This window comes from Vigna unguiculata, chromosome 11 (genome assembly GCF_037176805.1).
Source record: "Vigna unguiculata cultivar grain cowpea cultivar isolate G323 ecotype 2 chromosome 11, ASM3717680v1, whole genome shotgun sequence".
Lineage (NCBI taxonomy): Eukaryota > Viridiplantae > Streptophyta > Magnoliopsida > Fabales > Fabaceae > Vigna > Vigna unguiculata.
In genome coordinates, this window is record NC_140802.1 from 4633394 (window position 1) to 4650034 (window position 16641).

General features: G+C 28.8%; 2 protein-coding genes across 3 annotated transcripts; one reads left to right on the top strand and one right to left on the bottom strand.

Moving 5' to 3' along the window:
• Positions 1-214: 214 nt before the first annotated feature.
• Positions 215-2654, top strand: LOC114168290 (protein C-terminal S-isoprenylcysteine carboxyl O-methyltransferase). The gene is made up of 2 exons (XM_028053042.2): positions 215-371; positions 1012-2654. Exon 2 carries the CDS (start codon positions 1234-1236, stop codon positions 2416-2418), a length of 1185 nt encoding a protein of 394 aa, XP_027908843.2. The 5' UTR covers positions 215-371; positions 1012-1233; the 3' UTR covers positions 2419-2654.
• Positions 2655-4140: 1486 nt separating this feature from the next.
• LOC114168616 (uncharacterized) lies at positions 4141-10357 on the bottom strand. Of its 2 annotated transcripts, XM_028053502.2 has the most exons (8): positions 10237-10357; positions 9695-10047; positions 9508-9590; positions 9304-9312; positions 8974-9062; positions 8428-8552; positions 8191-8267; positions 4141-5122 (listed from the first exon to the last, which is right to left on the bottom strand). In XM_028053502.2, the coding sequence occupies exons 2-8, from the start codon at positions 9859-9861 to the stop codon at positions 4500-4502; spliced, it is 1173 nt and encodes a 390-aa protein (XP_027909303.2). In that variant the 5' UTR covers positions 9862-10047; positions 10237-10357; the 3' UTR covers positions 4141-4499. The 2 variants fall into 2 exon arrangements, with proteins under 2 accessions (XP_027909303.2, XP_085524528.1); XM_085668402.1 differs by lacking the exons at positions 9304-9312; positions 10237-10357 and having other exon boundaries at positions 9695-10199.
• Positions 10358-16641: the final 6284 nt, after the last annotated feature.

Here is a 16641-nt window from a genome sequence, read left to right on the forward strand (position 1 = left end):
AAAGTTATTATATGATTTTAATTTAATAATGGAGAAGTTAACTGAAATGAAACTTTGTAAAATAAATAAATGAATAATATAATTCAAACTATTGTGAAACTTTTTATTACAGGTGAAAAAAAATTGAATGAAATAAACAAATAATATAATAATTAAAAACATTTATTTTTACAGTTTACAAAACAAAAGTGATGTTTAATAAGGACTACCGGAAATAAAAAACAAAAGGGTTCATCCTGTTGGTCCATTTGTGCCGTAATTGGAGACAAATAGAGGTGACTTACACAGCTCAGAACTTCAGTATCATTATCCTTCACAATTTAACATTCTTGCTCCAAAATCCACTTCAGATCTTTCTTTCTTTTCACTGGGTAATGCTTTTTTGCGCTTCTTTCTTCTTTTTTGTCATTAACTTATCTGCTTCAAGTTTGGACTCTTTCTTTGAATGAGGAGTTTTTGTGTGCACCATCTGTTTGATCATTTGCCCAAAGGAGTTACATGCTGAAATATGTACTTTTGGTTTATGTTTTGCATGCACCTTATTGTCTGGCCTTTGACTAGGCTTGTGGGGTTCCTATTTTATGAGCTGAGTCGTTGATAGCAGCTTTGGGATTGGTGGATGGTTTATTTAGTTTTGTTTTTTGACGGGTTCAAAATGAGGGTTTGTGGTCAGAAGCTGGATTAATGTATGCACTTTATGTTGGATAAAACTTAGATACAGTTCCTTTAGTACTTTGGTTTTTGTTTTCCATTTGAAATTGTTTTGTCTCACTAGTCTGTTTTGACTTTTAATGCAAGCCTTTATTACTTGAATTTACAAGATGAAACTACAATTTTGACTGGAAAACATTACCCATAACATCTAAAGAACTGCTTATAATTTTTTTTTCTTTTTATGTTTTGAGGGTGGTTTGTGGTTTGTTGGTAATGTGTTTTTGGTGTTTATACTGTTGTTTGGAGAATGAATAGGGTTAGATTTTAATGTTGTTGAGGTTGCTGGATGAATTGCAGAAGGAGAGCACTGAAGATACTATGAGTGTGTTTGTTGCCATTGCATCTCGCCTGTGTGTTGGATCCCTGTTTACATCAACGGGTAATTGTTGCTGTCATTGTGATTCCTGAGTAACTCACCGTGTCAAAGGATATGGGACTGCTTTCATCCAGTGCATCCTTGGTTTTGTGATATTTGTGTAATTTTCTCACAAGTTGATTATTATTTTCCCGCAAACAATAATGGAAGCAGCAAAGGTTCTTTCACACTCCAAAACTGCCCCCTTTGGTTTCTCTATTGTGAGCAACAAAGTGTCTCTGAGACCTTTCAACAAACATTTTCGTGCCGGTGTACTTGCTAACCGACCCAAGAGCATTAGTTTTCAATTGAATTGTACCTATAGAAACCCTTTTTCCTCTGTGCCTAAACCAGCAAGAAAAAGGGCTGATTTGTTGCCTCCTCTCAGTTGCTCGATTTCCAGTAATGCCAGCACTGAATCTCAAAATCCAGTCATAGATTTCTTCAGAAGTCTGTCATTTGATTCAATAAAAGCTACTCTTCTGCAGTTGACTCCAATTAAAATTGTGAAGTGGTCTGGGTTATTGTGCATCATAATTGCAGCCACAAAATGGACTATGAATATGCTTTTCAGTCCCTTCTTTTGGATGTATTTTAGCTGGACTTGGTTGTTCTGGCCATGGTTGGTGGCCATAGCGCTTGCAGTTTATGGGTTATATTGTTTTCGGAGACATATGCTTGGTGAGGCAAACATATTTGAGCAATTGGCAATTGTTACATCTGTTTTTACATGGCTCACTCTTGTTCCACCTGGTCACTTCAATGGCTACCTTGAAGGCTGGCCTTTTGTTTTCTTTTTTGTGTATCATTATTTCTTTTTCTTCAATGTTAGCGTTAGAAAGCGGTTATATGGAGATTTATATCCTCGGCCTCATGACCCTAAATGGAACATTAATGTGCCAACCCTGTCTCGCCTACTGTTCAGTGCAGGGGTCATGGTTGGCCATTGGCTTGCAGCATTTGAGGGGCCGGAGCTTCACCTCATTCCCGGTGGGTGGAACAATCTTGGGATCTGGGTTTTAATCTTTACAACCTTACTAATGCAATATAATGCAACGTTGTATCTTGCCAAGTACTCAGAAAATGTGGTGGAGCCAAGTGCTGTGGTGCAATTTGGACCTTATCGTTGGGTCCGTCATCCGATATATTCATCAACAATGCTTTTGTTTGTAACATACTGCATTGCGCTACGAGCACCTCTTAGTCTGCTATTTATTGTAGCAGTATGCTTGTTGTATTATAAACAGAAGGCAGAGATGGAAGAGGCTTTGATGGTTGAGACTTTTGGCCAGAGTTACACAGACTATGCAAGCAAAGTAAAGTTCAAGCTCATTCCTTTTATTTATTAGTTGATCTCTCGAAGTTTAGTCAGTCATCAAAATTTGATTATAGTGGCAGGTTTAGGCAAAAGAGAGTGTCAATTCTCAAAATCCAAGTGTATGTTTTTGTCTCCTCTTTTCTCTACTATCTTAGTGTGTTTAACTTGTCTTAGGTTTCCATTGATGTTATGTTCAGCACGTTGCAAACTTTAAACTTTGGCTATATAATTGTCTATCTTGAGCTATTTGCCTTGATTGGTGCTAAATTATACGTTGCCTATTTTTAGAAGCTAAGGTTTCGACCATACAGCTCCTTCCTGCCTCAGGTTTTTACTTGAAATGAAAGGATTTTCTCGTGAATTTTGCTGTTGCAATCATGTTTTAAAGTCTCATTCAAATATTTTATACTTGGCATGCAGATATTGGGGGTTTTCAGTACAGGTGTTGGCACATTGCCTTCCACCAACCTGTGTTGGTTAATTTTGATGAGTTTTAGTTTTAAAGATTAGTTATGATGTATTTTGAGAATGATTTCAGGTTATATGGAGTTATCTTAGTCTATAGCCTAATTCTCTTGTATCCTTTCAAATTTGAACTTTTTTCTGACAATTCTGTATTTCTCGACTTAATAACTTTTTATATAACGTCATGTTATATCTAAATTACTAATATCTATTTACAAATATATATTATAAAGTAGTAATTTTGATTCTATACTTATTTAATTTTATGATTCTTATTTTCAACCATTACTTTTTTAATTAATGCTATAATTCTTTATCTTTACTCTACTGTCAATCAACACACAACTCAACCGCTTACAGAATCTAAATATCATCATCACCTACCACAATACGCTTTTCTTGTTGGGCTGTATATTAGATACTTCCATTACAAATGAGCGGTTACTTACTGCACCCTATCAAATTTGCACTCCATCATTCTGAATTTTATTTTCCGGTGAATACGATAAAACAAGGGTTAAATATGTTTTTGGTCCCTCAAGTTTCAGTAAATTTTGGAATTAGTCCCTCATCAAAACTTTATACCAATTTAGTCCTTCATCTTTCAAAATGTGTGAATTTAGTCTTTTTAACCAAATTTTGTTAAGTTTATCTGATATTTCAAGCGCATTTCATGATAGTATTTAAGTTAACATTGAAGCAAAAATGTGTCAAACAGTGTAAATAATTTAAATACTATCATGAAATGTGCTTGAAACGTCACATAAACTTAACAAAATTTGGTTAAAAGGACTAAATTCACGCATTTTGAAAGATGAAGGACTAAATTGGTCAAAAGTTTTGATGAGGGACTAATTCCAAATTTCGCTGAAACTTGAAAGACCAAAAACATATTTAACCCATAAAACAATTCTGGAAATTTAGTTTCAGAAAACCCACTCCTACATATACAAAACATTTTGAAACATTTCGAAAGCTAATAAAGAGAGATTTTTATTTTTAATTATAGCGGTGATCAAAAGGTGTCACTACTATTTCAACAAAATGATATAAAAATAATTTGTATTTACTTTAAAAAAACACATAAAGTAATTAATCTTTGATTATACATATATATAAAATCATTTTTTACTTAGACAAATATTTTTATGCCTACTAGGGTTAGGCGACATGTAGAACAAACCAAACCAGAGGTGAGATTTCAGATCTCAACACCAACTACTATGCCAAAATAAAATAAGAAGGCAAAGGAAAAGAAAGCCAAATTATTAATTAAACAAAGGAAACTTTGCTTTGCATCTTGCACCCCAAATGCTAGAAAAGTTTTGATCTTAACCTATACTGCATTTTCTCCTCAGAAGAGGATCAGTTTAATTTCCCTTCTCCATTTACTCCCCCACACAAAGAAAAAAATAATTTGCACCCAAATCAGATTTTTTGTTTTTACTCCTTTTATACTAAAATCCTTTCTAAGATGAAAAGATAAGAGAGTGTTTGGAGAAAGTAAATTCTAAAACCAAGACAAGAGAGTGTTTGGAGAAAGTAAATTCTAAACCCAATGAACACTTTCACAAGTCATGTATTGTTCACACCCATCCATCACCTATCACAACAAATCCCAACAAGACACATAACAAACCCAATAATCTAAGCATAGTTACAAGAAAGTGAAGTTGTTGTAGACGATGGAGAAGAAGATTCAAAAGATAGTATCTCCTTCTGCTTGTTATCCCCATGCACCATGTTTCCACCACCCTCATCCGTCTCACGATTAGGCTTTGTGCTAAACAGAGAATCAATGTCTTCCTCAAACTCTGAATCATCACAAAACATGGCTGCCAAATCCTCAGCTTTGCTGAAAGCAAAGTCTGGATCTTGAAACTTAGACACCCCAGTGTACATGAAGCTCCATGGCAGATCCTGTTCAAGCACATGGTCCATGATATTCACCACTGATGATGACTCTTCCCTGGGATACACAAAGGGTGTGGGTGGAACTTGGTTGTATTGCTGCAGTGGTGGCATGTGCAGATTCTCAATAGGGGGTGGTGTAGTTGTGTTCAGTTGTTGTTGTTCTACTTCTGCTTCTTCTAAGTATGAGGAGTTGGGAACTGCTGTTTCTGTTTGTACTGTTTGTACTACTGTTTCTTGAGTTTGGTCCTTTTTCTCTTTGTCAATGTAGTTGTTTATGTCAAAATTCGTCACTGCATTCACTCCTCTGTACTCTATTGCTGCCAAGTCATATGCCACAGCTGCCTCCTCCTGAGTTTCTTTGGAGTTCAATCAAGTAAAAGAAAAAAAATCACCCAAAAAATATTAGCACTTAATAAAGAAGAAATGATTCATATACATGTAAATATTTTGATACATCGAATAATCTCACATCATTTAAGTGTTAAAATTGAAAGTAGTTTAAACATTCTTTTCTCCTTAGTAATCTAATAATCTGATATGTTTTGTAAGAACAAAATTCTACCAGAAATTTTAGACTCTAAAATGAATAAACCTCAAATGTCATTATTGATCCTATAATATTTTTTTATTTTATCAACAAATATTAGTTGGTAGTATTTTTTTAATGGGAAGAGTTGAATCGATATGTTCACTAATCATCATCCTTTCCAAATCCATCAAACCAACCTTATAACTTTCAAGTATTAACGGGAAGAGTTAAACTCACGATCTCTCTCAGTATTTCCTGCGACTTTACCACTATCATCCTTCTTTCTAACTTTACCGGTAAATATTAACTAAGTCTCGTTATCGACAATTCTCTATCAGGACAGCTTATTTCATGACATTATGAGATTCAGAATCTGATGACTGGATTAAAAGACAATCAAAATTGTTAAGAAACACAAGAGTGATAACTAAAAGTGGTTGGTGATTATTAAATTAAGAAAGAATAAGGTTTGAAAAAGGACAACTTTATGACATACATAGAATCTCACAAAGTTAAAAGCTTTTGAAGTATGAGGACAGGATTAGCATTCACGTGCTCACTGAATTTACTTCTCTTTTTAATTTATAGCATTTCTTTTCAGCTATCCATACAACTATTGAAACAAGGCTTTTATTTTATTCTTCCCTCAAGATCGACAATTTTTATATTCATACTTTTGACCGACATGTTGGCAAGAGATTGTGGACACTGCATATGAACAAAGTACAAAGTCAAGCATATGCTGTACCCTCCAACATGCTTGTCTATGGGGTTTAGGATTTCTATTGTCAAATGTTAGATTCAACTTGGCCAACTAAATTTTCTTCAAACATACCTAATTATCACAAATTACATTGCTTAAACTTCTTAAGAGTTTTAAGAATTTAAGTACGAGTTAAAAGTTAACTATAGTATATAAGAACATCAAGATTCATAAATGTTATAAGAAAACAAGACTTGTAAACTTTAAGCTTCATGCACCGACCGTTGTCAAAATAGACTTACACAACAATTTTTAAAAAGATACCAAATGTATAAAATATTTTATTTGGGTTGTTAAAACTCCCCTCGTTACTAACAAATAAACTCCACCATTGGTCTTAATATTTTATGTTGGAAATGGTATCACGTTTCTTATATATAAGCAATTCATACCTCAAAAATGATGAATTTCTATAATTATATCATAACCTAATTTGTCTCACTATCCGTTTAAGAGACAACTATCTCTTATTAGTAAGACACAACTATACTTAGGGTCACTAAAAGTGTGCTAAGATCAATGAATCAGACCAATATTTTTTATTATGTAAAGACTCGTAATCAAATCTAACTTACACTTCTAAGAAAAATGGTTAAAAATCCAATTATGAACTAAAAGTTTCAAATTAGATTAAAATGAAAAAGTTAACTAATATACATAAAATCTAAGACAATTGGTATTTTGACACCAAATTTTTTTTACTACCATTTGACATTACCATTTTTATTACACTATCTATTTCAAGAAAAATATAAAAGTTAAGTTTTTGTTAAGATTATTTTATATTTATAAAAATTGTCAAATGATCGACAAATAGTGTTAATCAATTTTATTTCCTAAAAACTAAGACTTATAATTGTTAAATCAAACTTTTAAATTGAAAATAACCTCAAATTAAACCTCAAAAAGTGATTAATCTTTGATTAATCTTCGTACATTTATATAAAATTTCTAAGGAATTATGGTTATGATAACTCCACAGAGAAGAAGGTTGTGATGGAGAGTTGGAATAAAGTGGACCCATTTGAAAGGGGGAGAGGGGAATGCACGTGCGATGTTGGTGAGTGATTTTGATGTGATCCACAGCCACATATTGTACTGTCAGACCAGAAATTGATGCATACTGCAACTACTGGACAACACCACTGTAGCTACAGTTCAAGCAATCACCACAACTCACACACCTCACTCAACCTTTTCCCTTCTTTTTTTTTTCACTCTCATTAATTATCAGAATCGCAGGTTTACAACCTGTATGTATGTACTTCTCAAATGTTTTCTTAAAAATTAAGGAAACATTTTCACCTTTCATCGTAGAAAAAATACCATGTTGTTTACATGTCACACAGAAGAAGAGATTTGATGTCAAACACCCCTTTTCTTCATCTTAATAAAGATTTATCCTTTTGAAACTATTCTTTCCTTCAGAATAAAAATAGAATACTAGAGTTAAAACAATTCTTGAGGTATTTTCACTGGTGTGTTATTTCTTGAACAATTTTTTTTTTGTCAAAATTATTTTTCTTATTACAAAATGGGTAGAGTCAGACAAAGAGAATAGGAAATTTTTGAATCAGCCGTGACATGCGCTTGGAACTTGTGAGAGGATTTTTGTCTTATATCACATAAAAACGTGATTTTTAAGAAAAACTAGATCTAAATATTATTTTGTTTAACTAGAGGGGGATGAGTATAAAGAGGAGATTTTGAAATTTGAATTGAAAATTAAAAGAAAGAAAAATAAAATTTTGTAAATTCTCTCTCTCTCTTGTATTTACACATCTTTTCTTCGGCTATTTTATCATTCAATTATTATCATTGTTTTTGTGAATGTTGTATCATCTAATTCAAAGTTTGACTTTTTTTTTATTCAACATAAAAGACGGCAAAGAAAGAAGGTGAAAAATAGCAAGCTTCTAAATTGTGACCTATTTATGGTTTTTGATGAGTTTTCATAGCTTTGGGCCTACAAAGTGTACTTTTTTTCTCACTTTATGAATATTCTTTGTATTTGTTTTTACCCTTTGGAACTAAAAGAAATATTTATGTTTAACAACAACACATCCTAGAAAAAAAAGATCGAAACAAATTTAATGATTGAAAAAAATAGATAAATAGATGTGACTACTTACTATATGTTCCCAAGTAAAGGTACTTGTTTCCGCACACTCTCCCAATGCGTGCTTCCCACCGCCCATTATGATGATGCCTATGCAAATATAAAAAAACAAAAGTATATTAATATCAAAATAACAATATTTACAGACAAAAAAAAATTGTAATTTTACTCTTTATTTTATTAGGAAAATTACAACTGTAAAATATAATTAGAAAGAAAAAAAATTTGAGAATGATGAAATTGAAGTAACCTAGCAACCCCACGATACTTAGAAATGCCTCTAGAAAAACCACTGCTTTGGCGCCGCAAAGAAGCTAAATATTCTTCTTTTGAGACTTTGTCCATTTCCTCAAGATCCTTTGCATAATTTTCTATCTGAACAAAACAAAATCATGAGTTGCTACAGAGAAACAAAACCAAGAAGAAATTTTTTTAATCATATGATTATATGTTTTTTTAGGTTAATTCTTTTTTCTAAACTATTGTTAAAAATATTATATTTTCTCTCCAAATTCAATTATAAAAAATTTAGTCTCAGTATTTTATAAAAATAATATAAAACATCAATTATAATGAACGGTGTCTGAAATATTTTTTTATACTAGAAACTAAGTTGTACAAGAAACTGCAATGTGTTATTTGTGAAAAAAGATTATTTACTTTATTTATTTTTATAAGGAGTAAAGATTAACTATTATATAATTTCATTTAAAATAAAATACAATTTTGTTTTTAGACAAACTTCGGAAAAGATGACATTTTTATGTGTGGGATAAAACGAAAAAGATTGATGTACCGGAAAATTCAGAACTGCATCTTTTCCCCAGTACTTCAGGGCTGCGAGATCATAGGTACGTGCTGCAGCTTCTTCAGTATCGTATGCTCCTGCACAGGAAAAAAAAACAGAGAAAAATATAAAAAAATAGAGTTAAAAGAAATTAAATCAGAGAATTGGGGCCAAACAACAGCATCATGATCAGAATCTTTCTTGACATTAAAAAAAACAATAATAATCCAGAAAAAGAAATACTGCAGTTCAACTAATAATTAACAATTGAGACCAAACATAAAATGAAAAAGTTGACTAGGATTTTGTGAGATCCAAGTGCATGAGAAAATGACTTACCCAAATAAACTAAACCAGCCCCAAAAGTGTTTGTGAACGTTGCAATCAGAAAAGATTAAGAGAAACAAAACATGGTCAGAAACAGATAATAATAATAATAATATTAATTAAAAAAACAAAAGGAAAAAGTGATAGATTAGATCTCCTTGATTTTCTCTCTTTGTTAATTGAAGAGAAATATAAAAAAAATTAAAAAAAAATTACCTTGTTTACCCTTCTTGCTCTGAATGTTGTTCCATGAGCTCTTATCCCATAGGTGAGCTTCAAACCTACCTGTCCACCTATGTCTGATGATGAAAGAAGAATAAATGAGAGACATGCAAATGCAGAAGATGAATTTCAAAATCATCGAAACTTGAAAATTGAAAATTGAAAAGTGAAATTCATGAACCTTGTAACTCCTCTATAGACAGAGCTTCTTCTGCAAGTGGTTTGGTTCTGCTTGCATTTCTGTGACTTCAAGTTGTTCTTCTTTTCATAATTAGGTCTTTTCTTTTCTTGCTCAGCAATGGAAGCTTCAGAGGATGATGAACAAGAAGATGATGGAGACCTCTTCATTGTTGGGCCCTCAATCTGAACACCCTTTTGCCCTAAAAGAACAAAAATGGAAGAAAAACTCAAATGGGGTGCGTGAAAGGAGATAAAAAATGGATTTTTAAATCCAAGTTTCTCTCTTTTTCCCTTCTCCCATGGTGTTCTATGATGCCATATTTATATGAGTAGCTGTGGGAGCATTCTGGTTACCTAAAGTGGTTCACCAAAACAGAGAGAAAGAAAGAAAGAAAGAAAGAAAAAAAAAAGGAAGAAATTTGAGTGTGTGTAAAATGAAGGGGAAAATAGTTATATAGAGAATTGAATCTGCAATTGGGAAAAGGAAGTGAAAGTAATGGAAGAAGAGAGAAGAAAGAAGAGAGTGATGATGGTTGGTTTCACCTTGGGTTGGAATTTAACTTGAAGAATTAACCATGGCTAATTATGTGGCTTGAACTTCAGAAACACTTGGCAGGGTGGTGCAGCCATGCTACCAATGGGGTTATGTATTCTAAGCTGGCTTTTTTTTGTTTAGGAATCTCAATCTATTTTTTTCACCATTTTTAAACATTTTTAAATCGGTTTTCAGGGATTAAAATAATCAAAAACACGAAAAAGAAGAGAACTTTACCTGGTTTATGTGGGTGGTATCAAGGGTCCACGTCAGACACTGTGATTTTAGACTGTGTTTTTTTTTTTTTTCTTTTTTTTGTGTAATATTTGTTGCTGGCAGAGACATGTGAGAGAATGTACCTTAATCAGAAATTAGTTGAGAATGTTATGTGCAAGAAACAAAGAAATTCAGAGGTTTATGAAGGGATGGCAACATCCTCAACGTTTCTTCTGTTTGTTTGTTATGTTTTATGTTTTAATTCTTTTATTTCATTTTCATCATAATAAAAGTTTTGTCATTCTTATATGTGTAATTTAAAGACAATGAATAGTGCCACTTTGAAAGTTGGATCACATTAAGCAATGCTTCATTCAACTTGTTTTTTCATATATAAATTTAGATTCTCTATTTTTTTTTTTAAAAAAAATGGTTTTTTAACACTTAAAAATTGAAAATTCACTTTTAGAGATATTTTGATTTAATTTTTGTATCAATATCATAACACAAGAAAAACAACACAAAAAACATCAATAAAAAGAAATCAATTTTTGATATATAGACTCACTCAAACAATGCCAATCGGATTTGTTTGATCATTTTCACTCATTTATTATTTTGACTCATCGTCTCAATTTGAACAGGGTTATGAATGTTTGAAACAATCTTGTGTTATAGACCAAACATAAATGTGGTACTTTTAATATTTTTGTGGTGTTTTTGAAGATGAACTCATTTAGTCTTAATTATGCATGCATCACGTTTTCTCTCTTATTAATCACCACTTTGCAGTGATTCTATTAACAGCTCAGAAATCGATATACTGAACAAATAAATAACGTATAAAATTGTCTATAAAAGAATATTGAAACACCCAAATTCATTAATTAAAAAACATTTAACACATTGTTGTCTGAAACAATGCATATTTAATAGCTACATTTAATATTTACCATTTAAATTATTTGATCACACATCAATTCATACCATTTCAAATACCAACTCTGATGTTATTATTCATGAATCAAAATTCATCATCTTTTAACTCTTACAATTATGATTTTCAATTAAAAAATTGGCTTGAAATTTGTCATTTTGAAGCACAATTTCATAATCTTTATGTTTTAAATTTATTGTTAAGATATCTCATTCTTTTAATAAACTAGGGTAGTACCGTATACAACTTCTAAAATTTAATTTGGTTAACGAATAACGTTAGGCAATGAGTTTGAATTTTTTGTCACTCAAGATATTATATTAATCTTACAAATTTTTAATCAAATATAAATAATAATATTTAGTTTACACTAAAAATATGTTCAAACTTAGATATTAAAATATTTTTAAAATAATAACATCAAACATATTTAAATTAGTAAGAATTTACTTATAATTAAGTCCACTAATTAAGCATGATTTGTTATGGTTAACTTCAGATAAAGTATCCTAAAAAAACAAATGAATAATGATAAGGTTATTTTTATAAAATAAGTGTTCTCTTATAATTATTTTTTAATTTTTTTTATGTATGAAAAAATGGACAACTATATGAGAGAAGTTTTCCATTGACAACTTTTAGATATTGATACTTTAGAAATTAAATATTTACTTTTTAAAGTTCCTATTAAGGCATGTGACAAAGTAGCATAATAAAATTATTTTAGGGATTGATACTTTAGTAATTAAATATTTACTTTTTAAAGTTCCTATTAATGCGCGTCATAGCATACATATAAAATTATTTATGCCGTGACTTAGAATTAATGATTTACATAACTTATAAATTAAATTTTAGTGGTCAATTATTATTATTATTATATATAGAGAGAGAGTCTTTGATTTTGGCCAAATAGTTTGAATTTGTCTCTCTAAATTAATTGTTGATAGTAATGAGTAGCACGTTTCATAGCCATTATGAACATTGAACATCTTATTTTAGAAACCAAATTAATCTTATTGAAAAATGAAAAATAAAAAAAATATTAATCTATTAAACACAGTAATATATTTAATGGTTTTCATTCATTTATGATATGACACATATATGATAGTAACTCACTCAACTCAAATTTGAATAGAGTTTCTCCTAATCATGTATCACATTTTCCCTCTTATTTATTACTTTGTAATGATTTAAAACCCCAATTTTTGATTAAACAATGTGTAGGAGTTTTTCATTACTTCATAGTAGTGATTTAAATTATTATTTTTCATCAAAATTAAGATTTTTTTATGTAATTTTGAGAGCTATCTACTATATTCTTTATGTTATATATATTAGTTCTATAATTATGTGTCAACAAATCAAATAAGTTAATACAGTTATGAATTTGTATTCAAAATTTGAGTTCTATATTTCTCATATTAAATGAGAATGTGATAATATTTTATGTTTAAGTTTCAAGGTGACATGTCTAGTATTATTAGTACAACCTAAACAAGAAAAGTGGCCTTTTTAAAACTCTTCTAAAAACAAACTTAGTTCATAAGGACTTTGATTTTTTGTACTATTAAGACATTTTCTTTATGATATAATAACTCATACAAGTACAAATAGCTGTTTTTTTTTGTTGGTTTTGATTGTAATATTAATTATTTTTTATTTATACTAATAATAGACAAAAAAAACTAAAACTGAATGGATAATCATATAAATAATTTTATAAATCTTCTAACCTATTATATATATATATATATATATATATATATATATATATATTGAAACACACTTAATTATATAACTATTTTCTATGTTTTTAACTGATTAATTAATTAATACACCTAAATAATTTGTAATGACTCTATTTTTGTACATTAAATTAAATTTTAATTGATGAATAGTTTATTTTCATAGGTTAAATTACTTGATTTAAATTAATAACTAAATATTAATTTATAAGTGTTAATTATTTAAGTTATATTATTATTCTTATTATATATTTATATTTATAAAAAAATATAATAAAAAAGTTATTATCTTCTAAATTATAATTTTATTTTAATTATTCAAATTTAATTTTAATTAGTAGGTTAAAAATATCAATAAGTCAATATACTTTACTGAGTTACCCTATTTGACTAAATTAGTTTCACTTAACTGACAAGATGAAAATATCAGCATACTTTCATTAAAGTCCTATTGAGTTAGTCTGTCTCTTTCAGCTAACTCATTTGCTCAGACTGACAAGTTGAAAATACCAATATACTTTCATTAAATTAATGACAGACTGACACACAATAAATTATGTTAGTCTGATAATGACAAAATGTCACATTGAAGTTATATTATAATATAATAAAAAAGTTATTATTTTTTATTTTAATAATATAATTTTAATTTTAATTAATAGGTTAAAAATATCAATAAGTCAATATATTTTACTGAGTTACCCTAAGCTAGTTCACTTTATTGACAAAATGAGCATACCAATATATTTTCATTAAAATCTCATTGAGTTAGTTTGTCAATGTTGATCATTTTATCATATTAACATGTTAAAAATGCCAATATATTTTCATTAAATTAATATTAGATTGAATTATGTTATCCTGATAATGACAAAATGTCACATAGAAATTATATTATAATAATGAAAAAGTTATTATTTTTTTATTTTAATTGTATAAATTAATAGGCTAAAAATATCCATAAGTTAATATATTTTACAGAGTTACCCTATTTTATTAAGTTAGTTCAATTTAGTCATAATATCAGAATACTAATATATTTTTAATAAAGTCCTATTGAGTTAGTCTGTCTCCCTCACCTGATTCATTTTTCCAGACTGACAAGTTGAAAATACCAATATACTTTCATTAAATTAATGACAGACTGACACCCAATGAATTATGTTATTCTAATAATGACAAAATGTCACATAGTAAATTATATTATAATATAATAAAAAATTATTATTATCTAAAATATAATTTTTATTTTTATTATATAAATTTAATTTTAATTAATAGGTTAAAATACCAACAAGTTAATCTAATTTACTGAATTACTCTATTTTATTAAGGTAGTTCACATGACAGACAAAATGAAAATACCAATATATTTTTATTCAAATCTTATTGAGTTAGTTTGTCATTAATTTAATTCATGTTGAGACTGACAAGTTGAAAGTACCAATATACTTTTATTAAATTAATGACACACTGACTTATGTTTTTTACATGTTAGAATTAGAAGTGTCTATGCTTTGTTCAACCTAGTTAAAGGGTAGTTACTCTACTTCTTTTACATGGTAATCCACTTTTTATTTGATAAACTTAATGCATTGTTATCAATTTTAGTACTTCTTTTTTCGTATTATCTCCATTTCAGTACAAACTTGTCATAACTTTTTTTTTCTTGGTTCATTTATTCTCTTTGAGATGTCTATCCTTACTTTCACACCATGGTACCTGTCTAAAAGAATATCTATATTAATGTCACAGTTATATTATTCTATTTAGAACACAAAAATAAAGTAGGTTATCATTTGAACAAATTTGAATAATCATTTATACAAATAAAAGAAAAATATTTAATAATATTTCTAAAAGAAACAATTTTTTCAAACTATACATACTAAAGATACTAGAGGATCAATTTTAGAATAGAAGATAAAATCAAATTTACACCAAGCCTAAAGTTGTAACTATTTAGTAACTTTCATATTTAATTTTTTTTTTACTTAAATGTGTGTAGAAAATATAAATAAAGGAGTAATAATCAAAATACACCATTTAAATTTAAAGTATTAACATTTTAGGAATTAAACTTAAGATTTTCAAATATTCTTATTATCTGAGACATATGATGATCTATGATCTAGCATAGTTGTAGAAAGAATATGAATAATAATTGAGTTCTGGCTAACGGATTTATATGTGTATTTGGGATATTTTGATTTTGGCAAAAATTTGGATTCACGTCATTCAAATTAATTGTCACTGTGCAATGATTTGCACGTTTCGAAGTCATTTATTTTAAGAACACGTCAACTCCCACACTTTCATTGGCGCGGGTTTCTTGATGCAAAGCCACGTCGTTTTTCATGAGCTTTATTTATTTTTTCTTCTGTTTTTTCTGCAAAATTTCACACCAATAATTTAAAAAAGTCTTTTTTCTTTCTGACAATAGATTCCCCCTCTATTCTTCTCAAAAATAAATTTTTATTAAATCTTTAAGGCTAACATAGTTTTGATTAAAAGAAAAAAATATTGTAAAAACCTCTTTATTTTAAAATAATATTTCAATTACTTTTCAAAATATTACTATCAAATTAAATTGTATTAAGTTTGTTGAGATTCACTTCCGTGCGGTTTTAAAAATTATTATTACTCGATATAAATAAAAAGTAGGATGATATAAACTTAATTAAAGAATTAAGAACAATTTCAGTGAAGTTTATCTTAATTGAGTATTCCTTGACAAGTTTATCATTACTCTTTTGGTTATGTATATTTTAATGTGTATTTATTAAAACTTTAGAAATAATGCATGCTATACATGTGAATGAACATTCTTGTGATTTGTGTGCATGTTGAGTGCAACAACGTGTGCGTTATTGTGTTGAACAGCAGAAACGATTCATTGAGATGTGTATTCCTTATTTTACTGTTTAGAATAATGATTTGATATATTGTAGTTACTTTGAAAAATTGTTCTACCCATAGAAATACATACATGATGTTAATCTCAACTTATGTAAGTTTAGTAATACAATATTTCAACAAGCTTCCTAATAAGTGTATTTCTATCTTTAATATATATACTATTTATTTATTTTATTTTTTAAAACACTTTCTAACATGTTTTTTATAAATATAAAAATGAAAAAAATATTACTTTTTTAATATATAAAACTCGAATTGTTAGTGAGGTGTTCCTAAATTTATTATTTTTATTTTGAGATGTATTGTTTGATCTGAATAAGATATTCTTGATTTTACTTTATATCTGATGTGACCTATTTTGATAAGTGTGAATTTAAATTATATGTAGTTGGATATTTGGCTTTGAAGATTTAAATGAGTTGTATTTGCATCACATGAAATAGTCTCATTGAAGTTCATTTATCTTGAGTAACTATTGCAAACATAATTTAAATCCATATCAAAATGGATTAAGAAGTGTATTAGACTCTCTCTCTATATACAGATTAATAGAAATACTTTAAAATGTTGGCATATAAAAAAAATTATTA